This window comes from Echinops telfairi, unplaced genomic scaffold, assembly GCF_000313985.2.
Source record: "Echinops telfairi isolate 266 unplaced genomic scaffold, ASM31398v2 ScPeMD7_3;HRSCAF=10, whole genome shotgun sequence".
In the NCBI taxonomy this organism is placed as follows: domain Eukaryota; kingdom Metazoa; phylum Chordata; class Mammalia; order Afrosoricida; family Tenrecidae; genus Echinops; species Echinops telfairi.
Genome location: NW_022103899.1, coordinates 28,668,600 through 28,686,375, shown reverse-complemented (window position 1 = coordinate 28,686,375; position 17,776 = coordinate 28,668,600). Strand labels below are relative to the sequence as shown.

At 36.1% G+C, this 17,776-nt stretch overlaps 1 protein-coding gene across 1 annotated transcript in view; it reads right to left on the bottom strand.

Annotated features, from left to right (window-relative positions):
• Positions 1-414: 414 nt before the first annotated feature.
• FAM117B (family with sequence similarity 117 member B) overlaps positions 415-17,776 on the bottom strand; it is a 46,592-nt gene continuing 29,230 nt past the window's right edge. Inside the window, exons 7-8 of the mRNA XM_004701539.2 lie at positions 15,901-16,021; positions 415-4,284 (exon numbers count right to left, since the gene is read on the bottom strand). Coding sequence (XP_004701596.2) covers positions 3,966-4,284; positions 15,901-16,021 — 440 coding nt within the window. The 3' untranslated portion in view covers positions 415-3,965. The remainder of the gene's footprint in view (positions 4,285-15,900; positions 16,022-17,776) is intronic.

The window sequence follows — 17,776 nt, the reverse complement described above, 5'->3', positions numbered from 1 at the left end:
AACTGTCTTGCTTATATCATATAAACCTTTGTCACAAAGGAAGAATATGGCTGCATTAGCAAGAAGGAATTTCCAATACAGAAACACAAAAACCTCTTTATACATAGACTTTCGAATGAACTTTAGAAACTATCCCAAGTTAATGATCTCTTAACAACCAACTATAAGGTGCTAATAAATTAGTGTGCTTATATTTTAGTGCTTGCTTAGAACTTACAAGAAAGATCAAGTACTTTCATGGCCAGAGAAACTGAGGGGGCATATAAGTTAACTGATTATATTCATATATCCATCTCCTTAACACAACCCAGTTGTATATCAATTTGTGAAAGAGGTGATACTATTTATAAGTTATTTCAGGCTAGCAATTGAATTTGAATTTTGAAGCAATTTAATAAAAGTACACAAAAAAACTCAAGAACAGACATTTTATTTTTAAGATAAAAGTTCTATTTTCTTGTGAGGCAGCAACAAGTGTCCAGGTACAGGAATACATAAGTACATAGCAACAATATTTATCACCACTGGAAATGCTGTTTGGGTGGGTGGGATTTTGTTAGAAAAACAAATTTTTAAAAAATTGCTTTAAAAAAAGACAGCTTCAACAAAGATGAAAGGTGTAGTTTTTTAAAAAACAAAAACAAATTATATCCAATATGATTGTATTGACAAATTATTGTTCAGGACTGGTCTGTTCATTAATTTAGGCAGAATAAAACTTAAACTTTAAAGTGCGGTGTTAAATATTCTTAGCTTTATTTTGCAAGTCCAGCACTTTCATTGGTCTGGTTTTGAGACATCAAAATTCCAAGCACAAAGGAATGAATCTCAAGAATAGGAAAGTAAATACAGTAGTGGCAAATTTATTTGCTTAAACAAAATAAATAAAATCTTGACAACCTAGCCTTAATCTTGGCTATGCAGAAGGTTATAAATTCTGTCATTCTCATATACCTTGTTCCAGTAAAAGCCAGCCATTAAAAACAAACTTTTTTTTAAAGTCCTTTCAAGTGCTAGTTATTCCACAGTTAGCAATAGCACCTTCTAAAAGGCTGACTTGAGTTGCGGTCATAAGTATAAAATATAAACAAAATTAATCGAGGTCCAAAATAATTTTGGTCATTCATTCTCACCATATTAACTAGAGGAGTAAAATGGGCATTTAAAAAAAACATAATTGTTCACAAAAGCCATACAAGTAAGAAATAGTCATGATCAGAAACAGTGTTTATATAAGTTTTATCATTACAAGAAGAAATTGTCTTAAGGTAGAAAAAACGAAGATTGACAAAGTGAATAATAACCAGAGAATAGCTTCTTTTGCTGAAAGATTCATGCCACCCATCTCTTTTACTGCAATGGAACTAAATTTCTGAAAAATTTAAATTATATTCCTATTGAAGCTATTCTATTTTTCCTTCTATACAGTCTTCTACAAAGTAACACAATAATTATGGGATGTAACTGTAGAACACAGTATTATGAATTCTGAGAACGGATAGCTGTGAACTAAGGGTTAAACAAAAAAACTGAATGGAACTACAGTCAAATATTTTTCAGACTGCAATAAAGCTTATATGTTTAAAAATTAGCCCTTTGGCACTGGCAGTTAGGGTGGTTCGTACCTTGTACCTTTCTTTTTCAAATGTCAGGCTCTAATGCTCCCAAAGCGGAGGGATCCATTTGGTGGTCATATAATTCATTTACTTGCAAATTTACATTCTCTTTAGAACCCAAAATTCTAAGTACAAGTTCTATTTTTAAGACTATTCACAATGAATCTTAAACTTGTTCTCCCATTCTAACTTTAAGTTACTTTAGATGAAGGATATACAGAACTCCACAGAAGGGTATGAATTAGACAAACGTGCTCCACTAGTGAATGGCACAAGTCTTTACAAAGTGGCATTCTGGTTGTAAAACACCATTGTGACCTACAGGGATGGAGATAGAGGCAAAGTGTACGGCAAGAAAAAGAGCACGAGTTTAAGAGAATTCAGGTCATCCTAAAACTGATGATTTGGCTTTTTAAAAAAAACTTTGTTTTTAACTTCCTCCTGCATTATTCATACCAACTCCCCAGGCTTCAGTGTTACCTTTTAGAGCAGATGCTCCATGGGAGACAGCACAATAACAGAGCAGGTAAATAAACGAAGCTCTCAAAACACCTGCCAAACAAAAAAGTCAGACTCTGATAACTGGCTTTACTGTTTTTTAGAGCCCATAATGTAAAGTCCTAAGTAAATTAGTTCTGGATGGAAAAGAGCAAAATTTGCCAGTCCTTACAAACTAAAAGCCGACAGATTTATTCAAACATTTGCATTTATCTGACTTACCTAAAGCTATCACTATTTTAAACTTAAAGGGAACATTTTTCATAGATGTTTCAAAGGTGTGTGACTATATAAGGCAGTCCTTTGAGAAGGCTTATTGCTCCCAGTAGGTTTTCCTCAATGAGCTTTGCTGGGACAAACTGATGTGTTGACTATCAAAGTATTCCTTTTTTAAAGAAATATTTTATCCTGCCTAGGGTATGTATAGTAAAATTAAATTATTGCATCATAAGGTAGTATCTGACTATCTCAGAAGGATGCTTTTTATCAACATTGTTGGCTGAAACTCATTTTTTTAAAAGCTGCTCCCTAATGTCACATACCCAGAAACGAAATACCATGTTTATCATGGGATATTGGCAGCGATGCATTAGGATGAACCCAAACCCAAAATTGTATGAATTTTTCAGAGGTGCCTTTTGTTTATGCTTCAAAGCTTTTCTTGTCTGTTTCCCCACTATGTGGAATGCTGTGGGGGAGGGGGGAGCTATCAAAATCTGGGGGCAACGAGTTTCAGTGCCAGCTAACATAAAGAAAATGTCAGTCACGAGATTCTGTGGCTACAGATTGCTATTCAATGGATTACACTCCTGGCAAACTACTAAGCCTGACCGGATCCACAAGACACCACCACCAAAAAAGCAAAGGAGGGAATCCATGCACAGCCATTTTAGCATCTCTTGGGGCTATGATACAGTGAGGTCTAAAGGTAGAATGATATTTTGTGGTAGAAGAGGGAGATCATGTGATACACATTTCGCAGAATACGCAAGGGCTCCTTACTCCTAGCTAGTGATCAACACTGGGTTGTTTCCTTTTGGCTCACTGTTCCAATGACAGGTGAGAACATATTACACACACTTATCTCTGAACTGCAATTTCTTCTGACCACACGGTGAAATGTGTACAGGAGTAGTGAAGAAAACATCTCTTACAAACATTTTACCCAAAGCACAAACTTCTGACATCAAAAACATAAATCACATAATGTACTAATATTGCTTTTTATCTCTTTTATATTATTTGTTCAACGTATTTACCTATTAATTCTTATTTGGGAGAAGAACATAAGTCATGAGTTTAAGATTGTTGGGAAAATGTCAACGATTAATCCCTTTGGTCCCAAAGCTGCAAACAGCTCAGAAAAGCACACATCTAGAAAGGGAAACAAGAAACAGAGGCCACCAAAGAATCTTTTGAACATCCTGTTTGCTATGTTTCAGAAATGTAACATTGGTATTATAAAATAGTCATTTTCATATAAAAGATGGTTCTTGCAGCATCGTTCATGTCTCCCTTCAGGAATCATGTTGCAGGGATCAGTTGTTTTTTTTAAAAGATGTCTACTTTGAGAACAAAAGCAATGGGCTATCAGCCCTCCAAAAGTAAAGAATGAGACCTTTCTTGTTCCAATCCGTGCTTTAAGAGAAAACAGCTCAAGAAGTGAAGGTTGGCCCTTATGAGCAGGGCAGAGCCATCAGAGGGCTGCTTTCTTCTCGAAGCCTCACTGGCACAGTCACTGTGGAAAGCTGGAGCACATCACAGCCAAGTGGGAGCACATGATGCCGTCATAATCAAGTGATCTAAGGAGGTTCTCAGTTTCCCAGAACAATGGCCACACAGCACTGGGACTTACCCTTCAGCTTCCTCAATTGGTTCTGGTGGTGGGTGTAGAGAGGCTGAAGGCAGGACTGTACTCGTTCCTCGAGAGACCCGGTCTTGCTCTGTGTTTGTAGACACGGAGGCCACAGAAATAGGCTGCAGCAGAGTGGTCGTCATGCCAGTGGTGACTGTCAGGCTGTGGCCAGAGCCCTTGAGGGTAAGATCTGGTGTGGGAAGGAGTGGCTTGAGGATGCTGACGAGGCAGAAAGCAGAGCCACTTTTAGGAATAAAATTCACCTTGTTCTTGTCAGGACAGTAAAAGGCTGGGATTTCATGAAGTTGCTTTGGCCTAGACACAGAATAGACAACCCAATACTTTTAAGTTACTGACCACTGGAAGTACCTACTTTTATTAAAAAAAAAATTTTTAAAGACAAACTAAAACAAAAATAGTTAACTAATAAATACACCAATTGAATGCAAAACGAGCTATTTGTAAAAAGTTTCACTGCCAAGGACCAAAGTGGCATTAGACATAAGATTAAAAATGTTGGCACGTTGGAGGAAAGCATTCATCGATGTTCCTTCTAGTTTATTGGAAGTCCCTTATGCCCTAGTAGGAGCCCTGGTGGGGTAGTAGTTATGCATTAGGCTGTGATCTGAAAGGTCAGCAGTTCAAAACCACCCAAGCACTCTTTAGTAAGATAATATAGGCTATCTTCTACTAAGTCCCTCTACTACATGGCTCAACTGGTGAGCACGGATTTTCCATCTAAATCCTCTTAGAAATGTCTTTGAATTAAAACAATTCTTTGAATCAACTATGATGGTTTCTAAGTAACACAATGTAAATTTGAAAATAAAATAAAACTCATAGTAGTCTTTGCTTTGGAAGTTCTTATTGAAGCAAAATTCTTTTCTGTTCCAAGAGGCTCCTGAAAACAAACCCAAATAATTTAAAGAATAATGATGTTGATGGTATTCCATGGAAAAAAAATTTTTTTTAAACTTTGTTATGGTAGCATGGAATAATTGCATGGAATAGCACGGGTAATTAAAGAAATAAAGAACACAATCAAAAGATTCCTTCAAACAAATGAGAATGAAAAGACAACATATCAAAACTTTTAGGACACAGGAAAAGCAGTATTCAGAGGGTGGTTTACAGCAATATCGGCACACACCAATAAGGCAGAAAGAATTAAACACCTAACACATAGACCACAATTGGGAAAAATGCAGCAAAACAAATCATCAAGATACTAGAGGTGAAATAACAAAGATCAAGGAAGAAGTAATTTTAAAAAAACTATAGAAAAAAATCAGTAAGACAAGAAAGTTGGGTCTTTGAAAAGATTAAGAAAGTTGATAAGCCACTGGCAAACCTAATAAAGGAAAAGAATGAGAAAAAACAAATTCTATGAATAAGAAATGAAACAGATACTACAACAGAACCAAATGAGATTAAAAAATATAATCACACATCATGAAAGATTATATTCTAACATATTCAAAAATCTAGAAGAAATGGCATTATTTACCCCAAAGTACCACAGAATGATGAAACAAATCTCAACAAGCCTGTATGTAACATGAGAAGAAATAAATGGGAGTCACAAAGAAAGCCTAATCAAAAAGTTTGGGTCCAGTTCTCAAAGGGAATTCTATCAAACATTTAGAGAAGATTTAATACCAATTTTATATGAACTATTCCACAATACACCAAAAGACAATATACTACACCAAATTAATTTTATGAAGCAACTATAACTCTGGTACTTAACAAGGCAAAGACATCACTAGAATCAATAATTATAGACCAATATCTATAATGAATATAAATGTCAAGATCTTCAATAAAATACTAGCCAACAAAATTCAACTGAACATCAGGAAAAAAACCAAAAGGGAAACATCATGATCACATGGGATTCAGACCATATATGCAGGGATGGTTTAATATTAGAAAAACAATGTAATTCATCACAAATAAAATAAAGGGGAACCATATCAATCGATGCACAAAAGGCATTTGACAAAATTCAACATCCATTTCTGATAAAAATCATTCAACAAAAATAGGTACAGAAGGGAAATTTCTCAACATAATAAAAGTCACATGTGAAACCAATAGCCTGAATGTCACTGAATGAAGATAAATTGAAATAATTTACCCTTCAATAAAACTAATCAAGGTTGCCCTTATCACTACTTTTATTTAATGTAGTTCTGGAAGTTTTTACCACAGCCATAAGACATCAAAAAGAAATGAAAGCTACCCACATAGGCAAAAGAAAAAAATCTCTTCATTTGCAGATGACATATATAGAAGACGCCAAAGATTCAATTAAAAGATTGCTTGAACTAATTTAAAAAATTTGGTCTTAGAGCTGGCTATTAGATCATCATACAGAAATCAGTTGGATTATTGTATATTAAGGATGATGATACCGAAAAAAAAAAAAAGACATTAACAATACCATTTACAGTAACTATAACAAAAGATAAAATATTTAGGAATAAGTCTTACCAGAGAAACAAAAGACATACAAAGAAAACTACAAAATACTCCTTCAAGAAACGGAAAGAAACCTCTACAAATGAACACGTTACCATGGTCCTAGACAGGCAGAGTAAATATTGTGAAAATGTCAGTATTACCAAAATTTCTTTATAAATTCAATGCAATTCTGATGCAAACCCCAGCACAATTCTTCAAAGAAATGAAAAAATTACCAACTTTATCTGGAAAGGGAAGAAATCTAGGATGAATAAAACACTACTAAAAAATAAAAACAAAGTAGTAGGCCTTTCATTCCCAGACCTAAAACTTACTATATAGTCATGGTAATCAACAGCCTAGTACTGGTACAATGTTAGATAGGATGAAAACCCAGAAATACAACCAAGTATCTATAGGCATCTAATTTTTTATAAAGAAATACAGTGAACCCTCGTTTATCGCGGTTAATCGGTTCTAGACCCTACCGTGATAAATGAAATTCCGCGAAGTAGGATTTCTTATTTGTAAATCAAATATTTTCGTAGTTAGAGCATAGAGGACATGAAAAAACACCCTTTAGTCACCATTACACTCGTATTACCCAATTTATTAAACGAAAAAGGGAAAATACAGTAAAACATTTTGGACGTTACAATTATCATTTATTATTTATTATATTATTTATGGCATCAAGCGTGTACAGTATGAGCCAATCAGTGGCAGTAATGACAGAGCATGCGCTGTTACGCAAAAACCGCGATAGAGTGAAGCCATGGAAGTCGAAGCGCAAAGTGGCGAGGGTTCACTGTAATACACATTAAATGAGCAAGAGACAGCCTTTTCAAGAAATGGTGCTAGAAAAACTGGATCTTCACCTGCAGAAGAATGAAATAAGACCCATACCTCACACCATATACAAAAACACACTCAAGATGGATCAGAGCTAAACATAAATCACACAATTGAGAGCATCAATGAAAAAAGAGGGACAAACTTAAGGACCCTAAAAACAAGGCATAAACAAACACACTGCCAAACATAATGAAAAATATCCACACTATGGAAGACAAGACAAAGAACTCAGACCTACTAAAAATATGACAACTATGCACAACAAAAGTCTTCATCAAGAGAGTCAACAGACAAGCCACCGATTGGGGATATTCAGTAATAATACATCAGCTAAAGGACCAATCTCAAAAATCTATAGAAAATATCCTAACAATAAACATCTTGACAATAAAAATAAAAATACATCTTAACTAGATTTTAACATGAAAAATACAAATAATAATTGAAAAAGAGGTCACAAGGGCATGAATGGGCAATTTACCAAAGACAACCAACAACCATCTTTAGAAATGTTTGCAACAGTAGCAGTAAGAAAAATTAAAACGAGCTATCACCTCACACCAACACTTTTGGCAAAATCCAATAAAACATAAATTAACAAATGTTGGAGAAAATGTGGAGATAGGAATGCTTTTACATTACTGGTGGGATTGTAGAATTGTACAACCATTATGAAAATCAGTATGGCACTTCATTAAACAAAGAAAATCCAAGTGCCTTATGGTCCAACAACATCTCTACTGGGTATGTACTTCAAAGAAATTATGAATATAACACAAACTGGCATATGAATACCTATGTTTATTGAAGCAGTTTCCACAAAAACATGGAAACACAAAACCTCAACTATAGAGGGATGGATAAACAAGCTCTGGTACATTCATATTACAGAATTTAATGCATCAATAAAAAACAACGATAAGTCTTTTAAAAACAAGACCTGGACGAAACTAGAAAATATTATGCTTAGCAAACTCAGTCAATCTTACAAAGATAAATATTTAATATCACTACTAATATCACATTTAATATCACTACTGTGGTTTATATACCAATAAACAGAGCTATGAGGAGGCCAAGGCTGTGGCTGGAAACAGAAAGAAGGAAGAGGTGAGGGCATCCCCCCAAAAAAAGAAAATGGAAGGTTTAACGAGAAAAAATTTTTTTTTTAAATTTTTAATAAAATGAAAATTGCTACACAGGAGACCCTCCCCGCAAACAAACAAAACCCTCTCCAGATTCCTTACCCCTCAGATATAAATATTGGTATGAATGCCTGAAAATGGAGATAAAAGTAAAACTGAAGTAGACCTGGAGTCCTTAGTGACAAAAAAGTTCATTTTAAACATTAAAATAAATACATAAACTAGCATGGAAATGTCACACAAATCCAAAGAAACTAAGGTGGGATAAATCTCAAGACTGGAAGAAAAGGTCCTATAATCATAGGATAAAACTATAGCTCTTATATGGGAGAGGGGTTGGCGAGGAAAGGAAGTGGGTGTTGACAAACCCAGGGACAAGGAAGAGTGATCTAAATTGATGGTGATAGGGGCATAGGGTGCCTGACAGGGTTTGATCAAGGGCAATGTAACCTACAGGAATTACTGAAACCCGAATGAAGGTCGAACATGATAGCAGGACAAGACTTAAGAAAAAGGAAATAGAGGAAAGAACTAAGAGGCAAAGGGCATTTATAAAGGTCTAAATACAGACATGTACATATGTAAACATATTTACATATAACGATAGGGAAATAGATCTTTGTACATATACTATATGTTAAGTATTAAGGTAGCAGACAGACATTGAGTCTCTACTCAAGTACTCCCTCAACACAAGAACATTTTGTTCTAATAACCTGATGCTCTCCTTCCTGACCCGATCACTGAAGATAAAAATGGGTGCATAGCAGATGTGGTGAAGAAAGCTGATGGTGCCCGGCTATCAAAAACTAGAGCATCTAGATCTTAAAGGTTTGAAGACAAACAGCGGCCAACCAGCTGAGAAGCAACAAAGTCCACATGGAAGAAGCTTCTTCATGATCATATGTGATCATGAGATGTCAATGGGATCAGCTATCAGCATCAAAAACCCAGAACAAAAAACCTTATCAATTGAATCAATGAGGTGGAGATCGAAAGTGGAAACCCATAGCCCATCTGTAGAAAATTGGACATCCCCTTACAGGAGTCACAGGAAGAGACAAGTCAGTCAGGGTGCAGGATAGCACCGATGAAACATACATCTTTCCTCTAGCTCTTTAATGCTTTCTCCGCATTGCTATCATGATCCCGATTCTACCTTACAAGTCCAGCTAGACCAGAGCATGTACACGGGTACAGATAAGAGATAGAAACACAGGGAATCCAGGACAAATCCCCCAGGACCAACAATGAGAGTAGTGATACCAAGAGGGTAAGGGGAAGGTGGGGTAGATCACAATGATCTACGTATAACCCCCTCCCTGGGATGAACAACAGAAAAGTGGATGAAGGGAGACATCCGTTGATATAAAACATGCAAAAGTAATAACAATTTATAAATTATCAAGGATCCATGAGGGTGGGAGGGGAAAAATGAGGAGCTGATACCAAAGGCTCAGGTAGAAAGAAAATGCTTTAAGAATGATGACGGCAACAAAATACAAATGTGCTTGACACAATGGATGGATATACGGATTGTGATAGCTATATGAGCACCCACTAAAATGAAAGCAAAAATTGGCATGGCATGTGTAAACCCAATTAGATCAATCATTAAATTAAATAGAGGTGAAGATAATACTCCAGGTAAGAGATGAGATTGTCAGCTTAAATTTTAAAATAAAAAGGTAAAATCAAACAAACAAAAAAAGTATAGTTCTTCACTGGACTGAGACACAGAGCTGCCCTCCCGCCCTTGCTATTCCCACCTCTCCTCACAGGCCTCCTCTTCCCAATAAGGCATGCCGGGCAGGCAGCCGAGGAGGGATGCTGATCATGTTGCTCTTTGGTGTTAAGTGGTGGGCTTTTTTCTTCTCTTCTTATTAGGGGTGGGGGTGGGGGTAATTTGTAAAGTATTTTTGGTGCATGATCGGTCCCTCCCTTTAAACATCCCTACCGTTCTGGAGAGAGGCAAGCAGCCTTCCCTCTCTGCCTTGGATTCTGAAGCAGTTCTTGTTTGTCTCATCCCAGACATGGCCAGACGTTTTTCTTTGATTTTTAATTTTTTTAATTATTACTATTAAAAGATACCAATGTGAGATAAAAAGAAAGTATAGTCCTTAAAAAAAAAAGATGGTCCTTAGCTCTCCACATACCAATGCAGTTCATTAAGAATGTAAGCGGGCCATATCTACACAAAATTTGCAGATCTTAGAAGAAGGGGGGTGCAGGAGACAAAGGTATATTCCAATATAATTTTTCTCCTTTGTAATATTCTATGTATTTTATTTTTTGAATTTCAAAATATTATTCTGAGAAGAGATCCTTAAACTTCACTAGACTGTCAAAGGGGTCCATAGCTCCAAAAGGTTAAGAATTGCTACAAGAGGATAGGAGTACTGTGATAAAAATGGCTTGTAAAAGGTTTAGATTTAAGCACAATGGAGCAGAGAAGAGAACCAGTGGCATGGAGGTAGGAGTTTGGTAGGGAGAAAGCTTCCCAAAGGAAGTAATATCTGGGCTGGAAGAATAAAAAAATATTAAACAAAAGATATTATCAGAGGATAGCAAAGTGTGCTCCACAATCATCAGTAATAGTAAATATTTCCCATAGATATACTAGTAGCTTTGGGAACATAAAAGGGAAAAAAAGTTAAGAAGAAAGTACATCATTAAATAATGTTCTACTCAAGTGTTGTTCCTTCTCAAATACAATATAACCTCCATTACGTCTAGTGCTTTTAGTGCCACAAACACATTTGGACGTATTTCTTGTAAGAAAAGCAAATACCGATCTGTTTTTATCATCTGAGAGTATAGTTTCAAATTCCTTAAAGAAGGTAGGAAGTTGAGGTTACATTTCTATAATTAAATTTCTAGATTAACAGACTTCAATCCAATATTAGCAGGGGGGGAAAAGGATCTCAATTTTTACACATACTTCCCAAATGAGTCCTAGGTATTTATTAAGTGATTTGATCTAGAGAGATTATTTTGTTTAAACTAACATAAGACACCTGGCTCTAATGAATTTTAAAGGCGAAACTTCGCATTTCTGAAATACAAATAAACTTTCCGACTGATGGAAGTTCTTGATCTGGAAAGCCGTTTTATTTTCAATGACAGGGATATAAAAAGCTAAGCTTCTATGAAGTGTTCAAGAAAACAGACTTATAACATATCTCACATAGAATACCATCAACACTAATGCTAGTACCCAGATCAAGAAATAGAACAGTAACAGAGAAAGCACCCAAAAAATGCCCCTGTACTTGCTTGCCAGTCCCTATCCCAACCCTCCAAGAGTAATTATCTCCAGAGTGTTAGCATGTGCCCAGTAGCATGTGGCCTACTTTTAGACTAACAGAAGCATTCTTCAATGTAAGAACCATACAAAGGGAAGTAACATATTAGCGCTGGTTTAAAATTATTTTTCTTAAGCAGTTATTCCAAAAAGACTGTGTCTCAAAGTACATAAAATTATTTGCTAACCGATGTTCTGGAAAATGGACAGGATAGACAATTATAGTTATTTTCATAATGATGCAAGGAATTCTTTGCATCTGCTTTTAAAGATTTGCTTAATTTTTCTTTTTCAATTCAGGTATAAATCATCAGCAAAGAAAATGGTGGCTTCCAGTTCCAAGATATATATAATTGGAAAGAGAGAAAAGAGGAAGAAAGAAGAAGTGGAAGAGGCTAAAAAAAGTCATAAAAGCCAAAATTTCTCTGTACTGTGTACGAAAGTACAAAAAAAAAATCTCTAGTTGGAATCAGGAAACAGCATATTTGATTTTAAACAGACTTACTAGGTGTGACTCTAGTGGTGCAGTAGGTTAAGTGTTGGGGGATAATAGTCAGGTCAATGGTGCAAACTTTCAGCTGTTTCACAGGAGAAAGCTGAGGTTGTATGCTCCTATAAAGATTTATAGTCTCAGAAACCCCAAAGAGCAGCCAGTTCCACTCTGTTCCACAGGCTCTCTATATGTCAACATCAACGGGGTGGCATGACACATCAAAGCAATATAGTGAACACAAAAAGATACGAGTGCAAAATCTGTCTTTCCCTATATCTCCAGGTAAAGATACCTTTCTGGAAATCATAATTCCCTCATTTCCACTCTACCTGTCCATCCCATCCCCTTTCAGGTTAGAATTACTACTTTAAACCAAAAGTAAGACCTTAAAAAAAAAAATCGTGTTCTTTGAGCAAGCTATAATTTTTTTATTGGGATCTAAAATCGACCGTCACCTTAATGGTAGATGTCTAATACTTTTTGCTGTTAATTTTGACTACAGTATGGCATTAATACATATACACATCTCCATCTTCTCTCTCTCTTTAGACACAAATAATATACTAACAGATCCTAGACATTAAGTTCTCAGAAATTCCCTAAATATAATCAACTAAGGCACACAACACAGGACATCAACTTACAAATATTCCCTAAAAGTGATGCGTAATCCACTACTGATGGATTACCCACTCCAATAAGTATTGGAGATGACTGTACATCATTAACATAGTTGATATCAGTGAATTGTACACTTGAGAAATATTGAAATTAACAAATGTTAACATATATATTGACAACAAAATTAACAATAGTAAAGTGATTTCTAAAAATTTCAATTTGCATTTGAGCTAAGCAACCATTTCTCTGCACTTATAATAAGCAAATCGTGCAGATGAGGACTTGGAGTACTTACTGAAGATCAAAGACTACATATAGCCTTCAGTATGGATTATATCTCAACATCAAATCCACTGCCACTGATTCAATTCCAACTCATAACGCCAGTGTCCGAAACGCCAGTCTTTACAAGAGCGGACACCTTCATCTTTCTCCCATGGAACGGCTGGTGGGTTAGAACCACCAACCCTTGTGATTAGTAGTCCAATGCCTAACATCAACACTAAAAAAAACCTTCACAATTGGACCAGCAAGATAAACAGAAAATACTGCAATTATCAAAGATTTCATTTTGCTCAGACCAATATCAATGCCCCATGGCATCAAATGACACATCACTGGGCAAATCTGCTGCAAAAGATCTCTTTAAATCCTAAAAAGTAAAGATGTCACACTTTGAAGCCTAAGGTATAACTGACCCAAGCCATGGTCTTTTCATTCAGCTCATATGCATGTAATGAGAAAGGAAGAACAAAGGAAAACAAATGCATTTGAATTGTGGTGTTGGCAAAAAATATTATAAACACGACAAACTATCAAAAGAATAAACAAATCTTGTCTTAGAAAAAGTACACTCAGGATGTCACTTAGAAGTAAGGATGGTGAGACTTCAGAAGCGACCAATTCCTAGGAGAACATCATGCCTGGTAAAGTCAATGAAAAAGAAAGATTCTTTTTGTTTGTTTGTTTTTGTTTTGTTGTTTGCTTGTTTTTTGTTTTTGAGAAAGATTCTTATAAAGAGACAGATTGTCACAGTAGCTGCAACAATGGGCTCAAACATACTAGAACTAAGCAACATTTGTTATATTGTCGAGAGAGTCACTATCTGATGGAACCTCACAACAAAAAAAAGGCAAATCCTACCTGCCAATGACTAAATCAAAGAACCCAAGGGTGACAATGACCACTTAGACCAACTGATTTTTATTTATTTGAATGGCCCAACCACCTTATTTCTTACGAACTCATGGAAAAAATTGATAGTATTTTTAAATTAACCATAAAAATTATATTGTTAAAAATGAATAATTCACCCTCTATCTCCATATTTATTGAATCACCAGGTCTGAGATAGGGCCTGGAAAACAGTCATTTTAATTTACATTCCAGGTCATTATGATGCAAGGAGTCCATAGAACAAATCTAGAGAAATACTGGCTAAAATTCTCTGCTGACCCAGAACTTATTGCGACGTGGTGGAAAAACTAAATCAGTATTTCCTAAAACAGTTTTTCAATTACTGTCACAGACGCAGATGGGAAACTGACAGCTGGTGTTTCCTCATAGAGAATTAAAGAGATTCTAAGGCTCTTTGTGTGTGTGGCAAGATTACTCAGAATTCAGGTTAAAGGAAACACTGACAGGAGGGGCCACATAAAGGGAACAAAAGGATGCCATATTTCAAGTGGAGGAGATCAGACAATCTTCACATTGTGTTTCAGGTTTCACTGTGAGAAAAGGGCAAAAAGGGGGCTCACGGACTTGCAGTCACAGTGACAATGGAGGGTCAAGATTAAGCACTGTGTCCCTAAATCTGTTCATCACTTAGTTTTCTCAGTCTCATACCAACTTCAAAACCAATAGCCACAGCAAGACATCACTAACAAAAACACCAAGCTGCATGGTGAGAGAATTACAAGCTTAAATAGGGAGCAACTAATTACAGTTCGAGGTAACAGAGTACAGGTAGTCCCAAGAGTACTAATAAGGTCCATTTGTCAAATGTAAGTCAGGGCAATTAGTAAGGCCTTATATGTAACTCTAGTCAGTCCGAAGTTTGTCTTAGTAAGCACTTACAGTGTACCTTTCTATGCATAAAAAACATTAAAAAATACTTCCAAATACAGTACACATATTTAATATAATAACTAAGTGTTTTAATGAGCATTGCAAAGTAGTATCTGCTCGGTATTGCAAACCCATTGTATGTACCTCGAATATTTAGTACTAATAGGCTTTATTAGGGTTAATAACTATGGCTATAATTAAGTCAGGTAGACATTTGTAACCCAAAGACTGTCTATATATGAGTTTAGGAGATTGCATACCATTGAAACCAGTTACTTTAGTTCCATATTCTGCTTCTTACATTATCTTCATGAAAGTAATATTATTATGCAAAGTAATAGGATTCTGGCAGACTATTAAAAAAAAAATTTACAGAAACGAGCCCCAAAGAGAAAAATGGATTAAGAGTTGGTCTTTGAAAGAAAGGAGAGAAATCTGTGGTGACTGTCCTTCAATAAATATACTACAACATTTAATGTGTGAACATGACTGAATACAGGTTCAAAAACCAACCACAAAAGGTACTGTGGAGTCAAATACGGAAATTTGATTATCAACCAGGGAATCTGAGTTGTGCAAACAGTTCAGCACAACTGCTAACTGAAAGGCTGGAGGTTCAAGTCCACCCAGAGGCATCTCAGGAGAGTGTTGGCATTTTATTTCTGAAAAATCAAGCCAATGAGCATAATTCTATCTTGACACATAAGGGGGTTACGATATGTCAGTTAATTCAGTGGGAACTGGTTAGGAGTACTACAGCTGATTTTAGGAAAGCAATATTAAAATGTAATTAGGGTTTAAATGTCATGATGTCTGCTACCTATTTTCGAACAGTTCAGCAAAAACAAAAAACCACTATACACAGCAAATATGACAAAATCTTAACAACTCTAGAACCTGAATGGTGGAGGTATGAGTGACCACTGTCCTCTTAATTTACCTGCAAATTCTAAGGTAAATTGGGAAGGAAGTGTACTTACGAACATTCCTCAAAGACTTTGACTCTTTCACAGCCCTCAGGAGGCTCCCTTTTGAACATATAACTGTTGTTAGGTTTTGGTGACGTTGCATATTTGGGCAAAGGAGAATTATTTCCATTTTCTGAAAGAAATGACATATTGATTATTAAATATTATTACATAAATATATAATCAGACTACTATAATTGTTCCTGGATCCCTTTCATACCATGAACTACTTGAGCACAGAAACAGGGTTTGTTGTTGTTTTAATGAATTGGATGAGGGTTAAAAAAAAACTTGGTCTCCCTTATTTCAATACCTAACACGATTCCTAATTTAAATAGGAGCTAATTACTGCTTACTAAACAAATGCAAACTAATATTTTTATTTTTGTGTCATTTATAATTCCTCAAGCCTATGTCAGCATCACCTAAACTATAGCCCTGAATGCTCCTCTAACTGGCTGCCTTGTTTCTATTCTGTTCACAGCACATAAACTCAAACTCAAACATTACTTCCATTTTCCAAGTACAAATATAAGAAGTAGTTTGCCACGGGGGTCTGCTCTTCAGAATTTCTCACTGTGAATTTACATGTTGGCCTTTTTTAGTGGGGGAGAAAGTATTTATTCATTTATTAAAATATCATTTTATTGAGGGCTTTTATAGCTCTTATAACAATCCATACATCAATTGTATCGAACCTATTTGTACATATGTTGCCATCATTTTCTAAACATTTACTTTTTATTTGAGCCCCTGGTATCAGCTACTCTTTTTTTCCTTTTTTCCCTCCTTCTCCCACCTTTGTGCCCTCTTGATAAATGATAAATTGCTATTTTCACATCTTACACCGACCGCTGTCTCTCTTCAGCCACATTTCTGATGTTCATCCACTGGGGGTGGTGGGATGGTGGTGTATTTATGTGTCAATCGTTGTTATCAGTTCCCCCTTCCTTCTCCCTACCCTCCTAGTATCGTTACTCCCATTTGTTCCTGAGGTTTATCTGATCCGGATTCCATGTGTCATGAGCTCCTATCTGTACCAGTGTACATGCTCCGGTCTAGCCAGAACTGAAAGGCAGGAGACTGGGATCATGATGGTTGGGGGTGAGGAAGCTTCAAAGAACCGGAAAAATATTGCGTGTTTCATTGGTGCTATATTACACCCTGGTTGACTCCTCCCTTCCTTGTGACCCTTCTGTGAGGGGATGTCCTGTTGTCTACAGATGGGTTTGGGGGCTCTGTTCTGACCCCCTAAATTCTCAACACTGTATTTGTTTTGGGTCTTCTGGTGCCTGTTACCTGATCCCATAGACACCTCATGATCACAAACGTTGGTGTGCATCTGACATGTAAGCTTGTTGCCTCTCTGCTAGATGGCCTCTTGTTTAACTTTAAACCTTTAAAAACCCAGACGCTCTATCTTTTGCTAGCCAGGCACCATTCGCTTTCTTCACCACATTTGCTTATGTACCCATTTTGTCTTCATAGATCATGTCGGGAGGGTGAGCATCACAGAATGCCAGGATGTTAGAACAACGTGTTCTTGCATTGAGGGAGGGCTTGAACAGAGACCCAAAGTACGTCCAATTCGTCAATGTATTGCCATACAAATATATGTACATAGACCAATACCTCTATTTTTATGAATTAACTTATTTACACATGTACACACCTATGTTTTTACCTTTATCCACAGCTTTGCTTCCTAGGTCTTTCCTGTTTCCTTTTTTTAAAAAAAAAATCATTTTATTAGGAGCTCATACAACTTTTATCACAATCCATACACACATCAATTGTGTAAAGCGCATTTGTACATTCATTGCCCTCATCATTCTCAAAACATTTCCTTTCCACTTAAATCCCCGGCATTAGGTCCTCATTTTTCCCC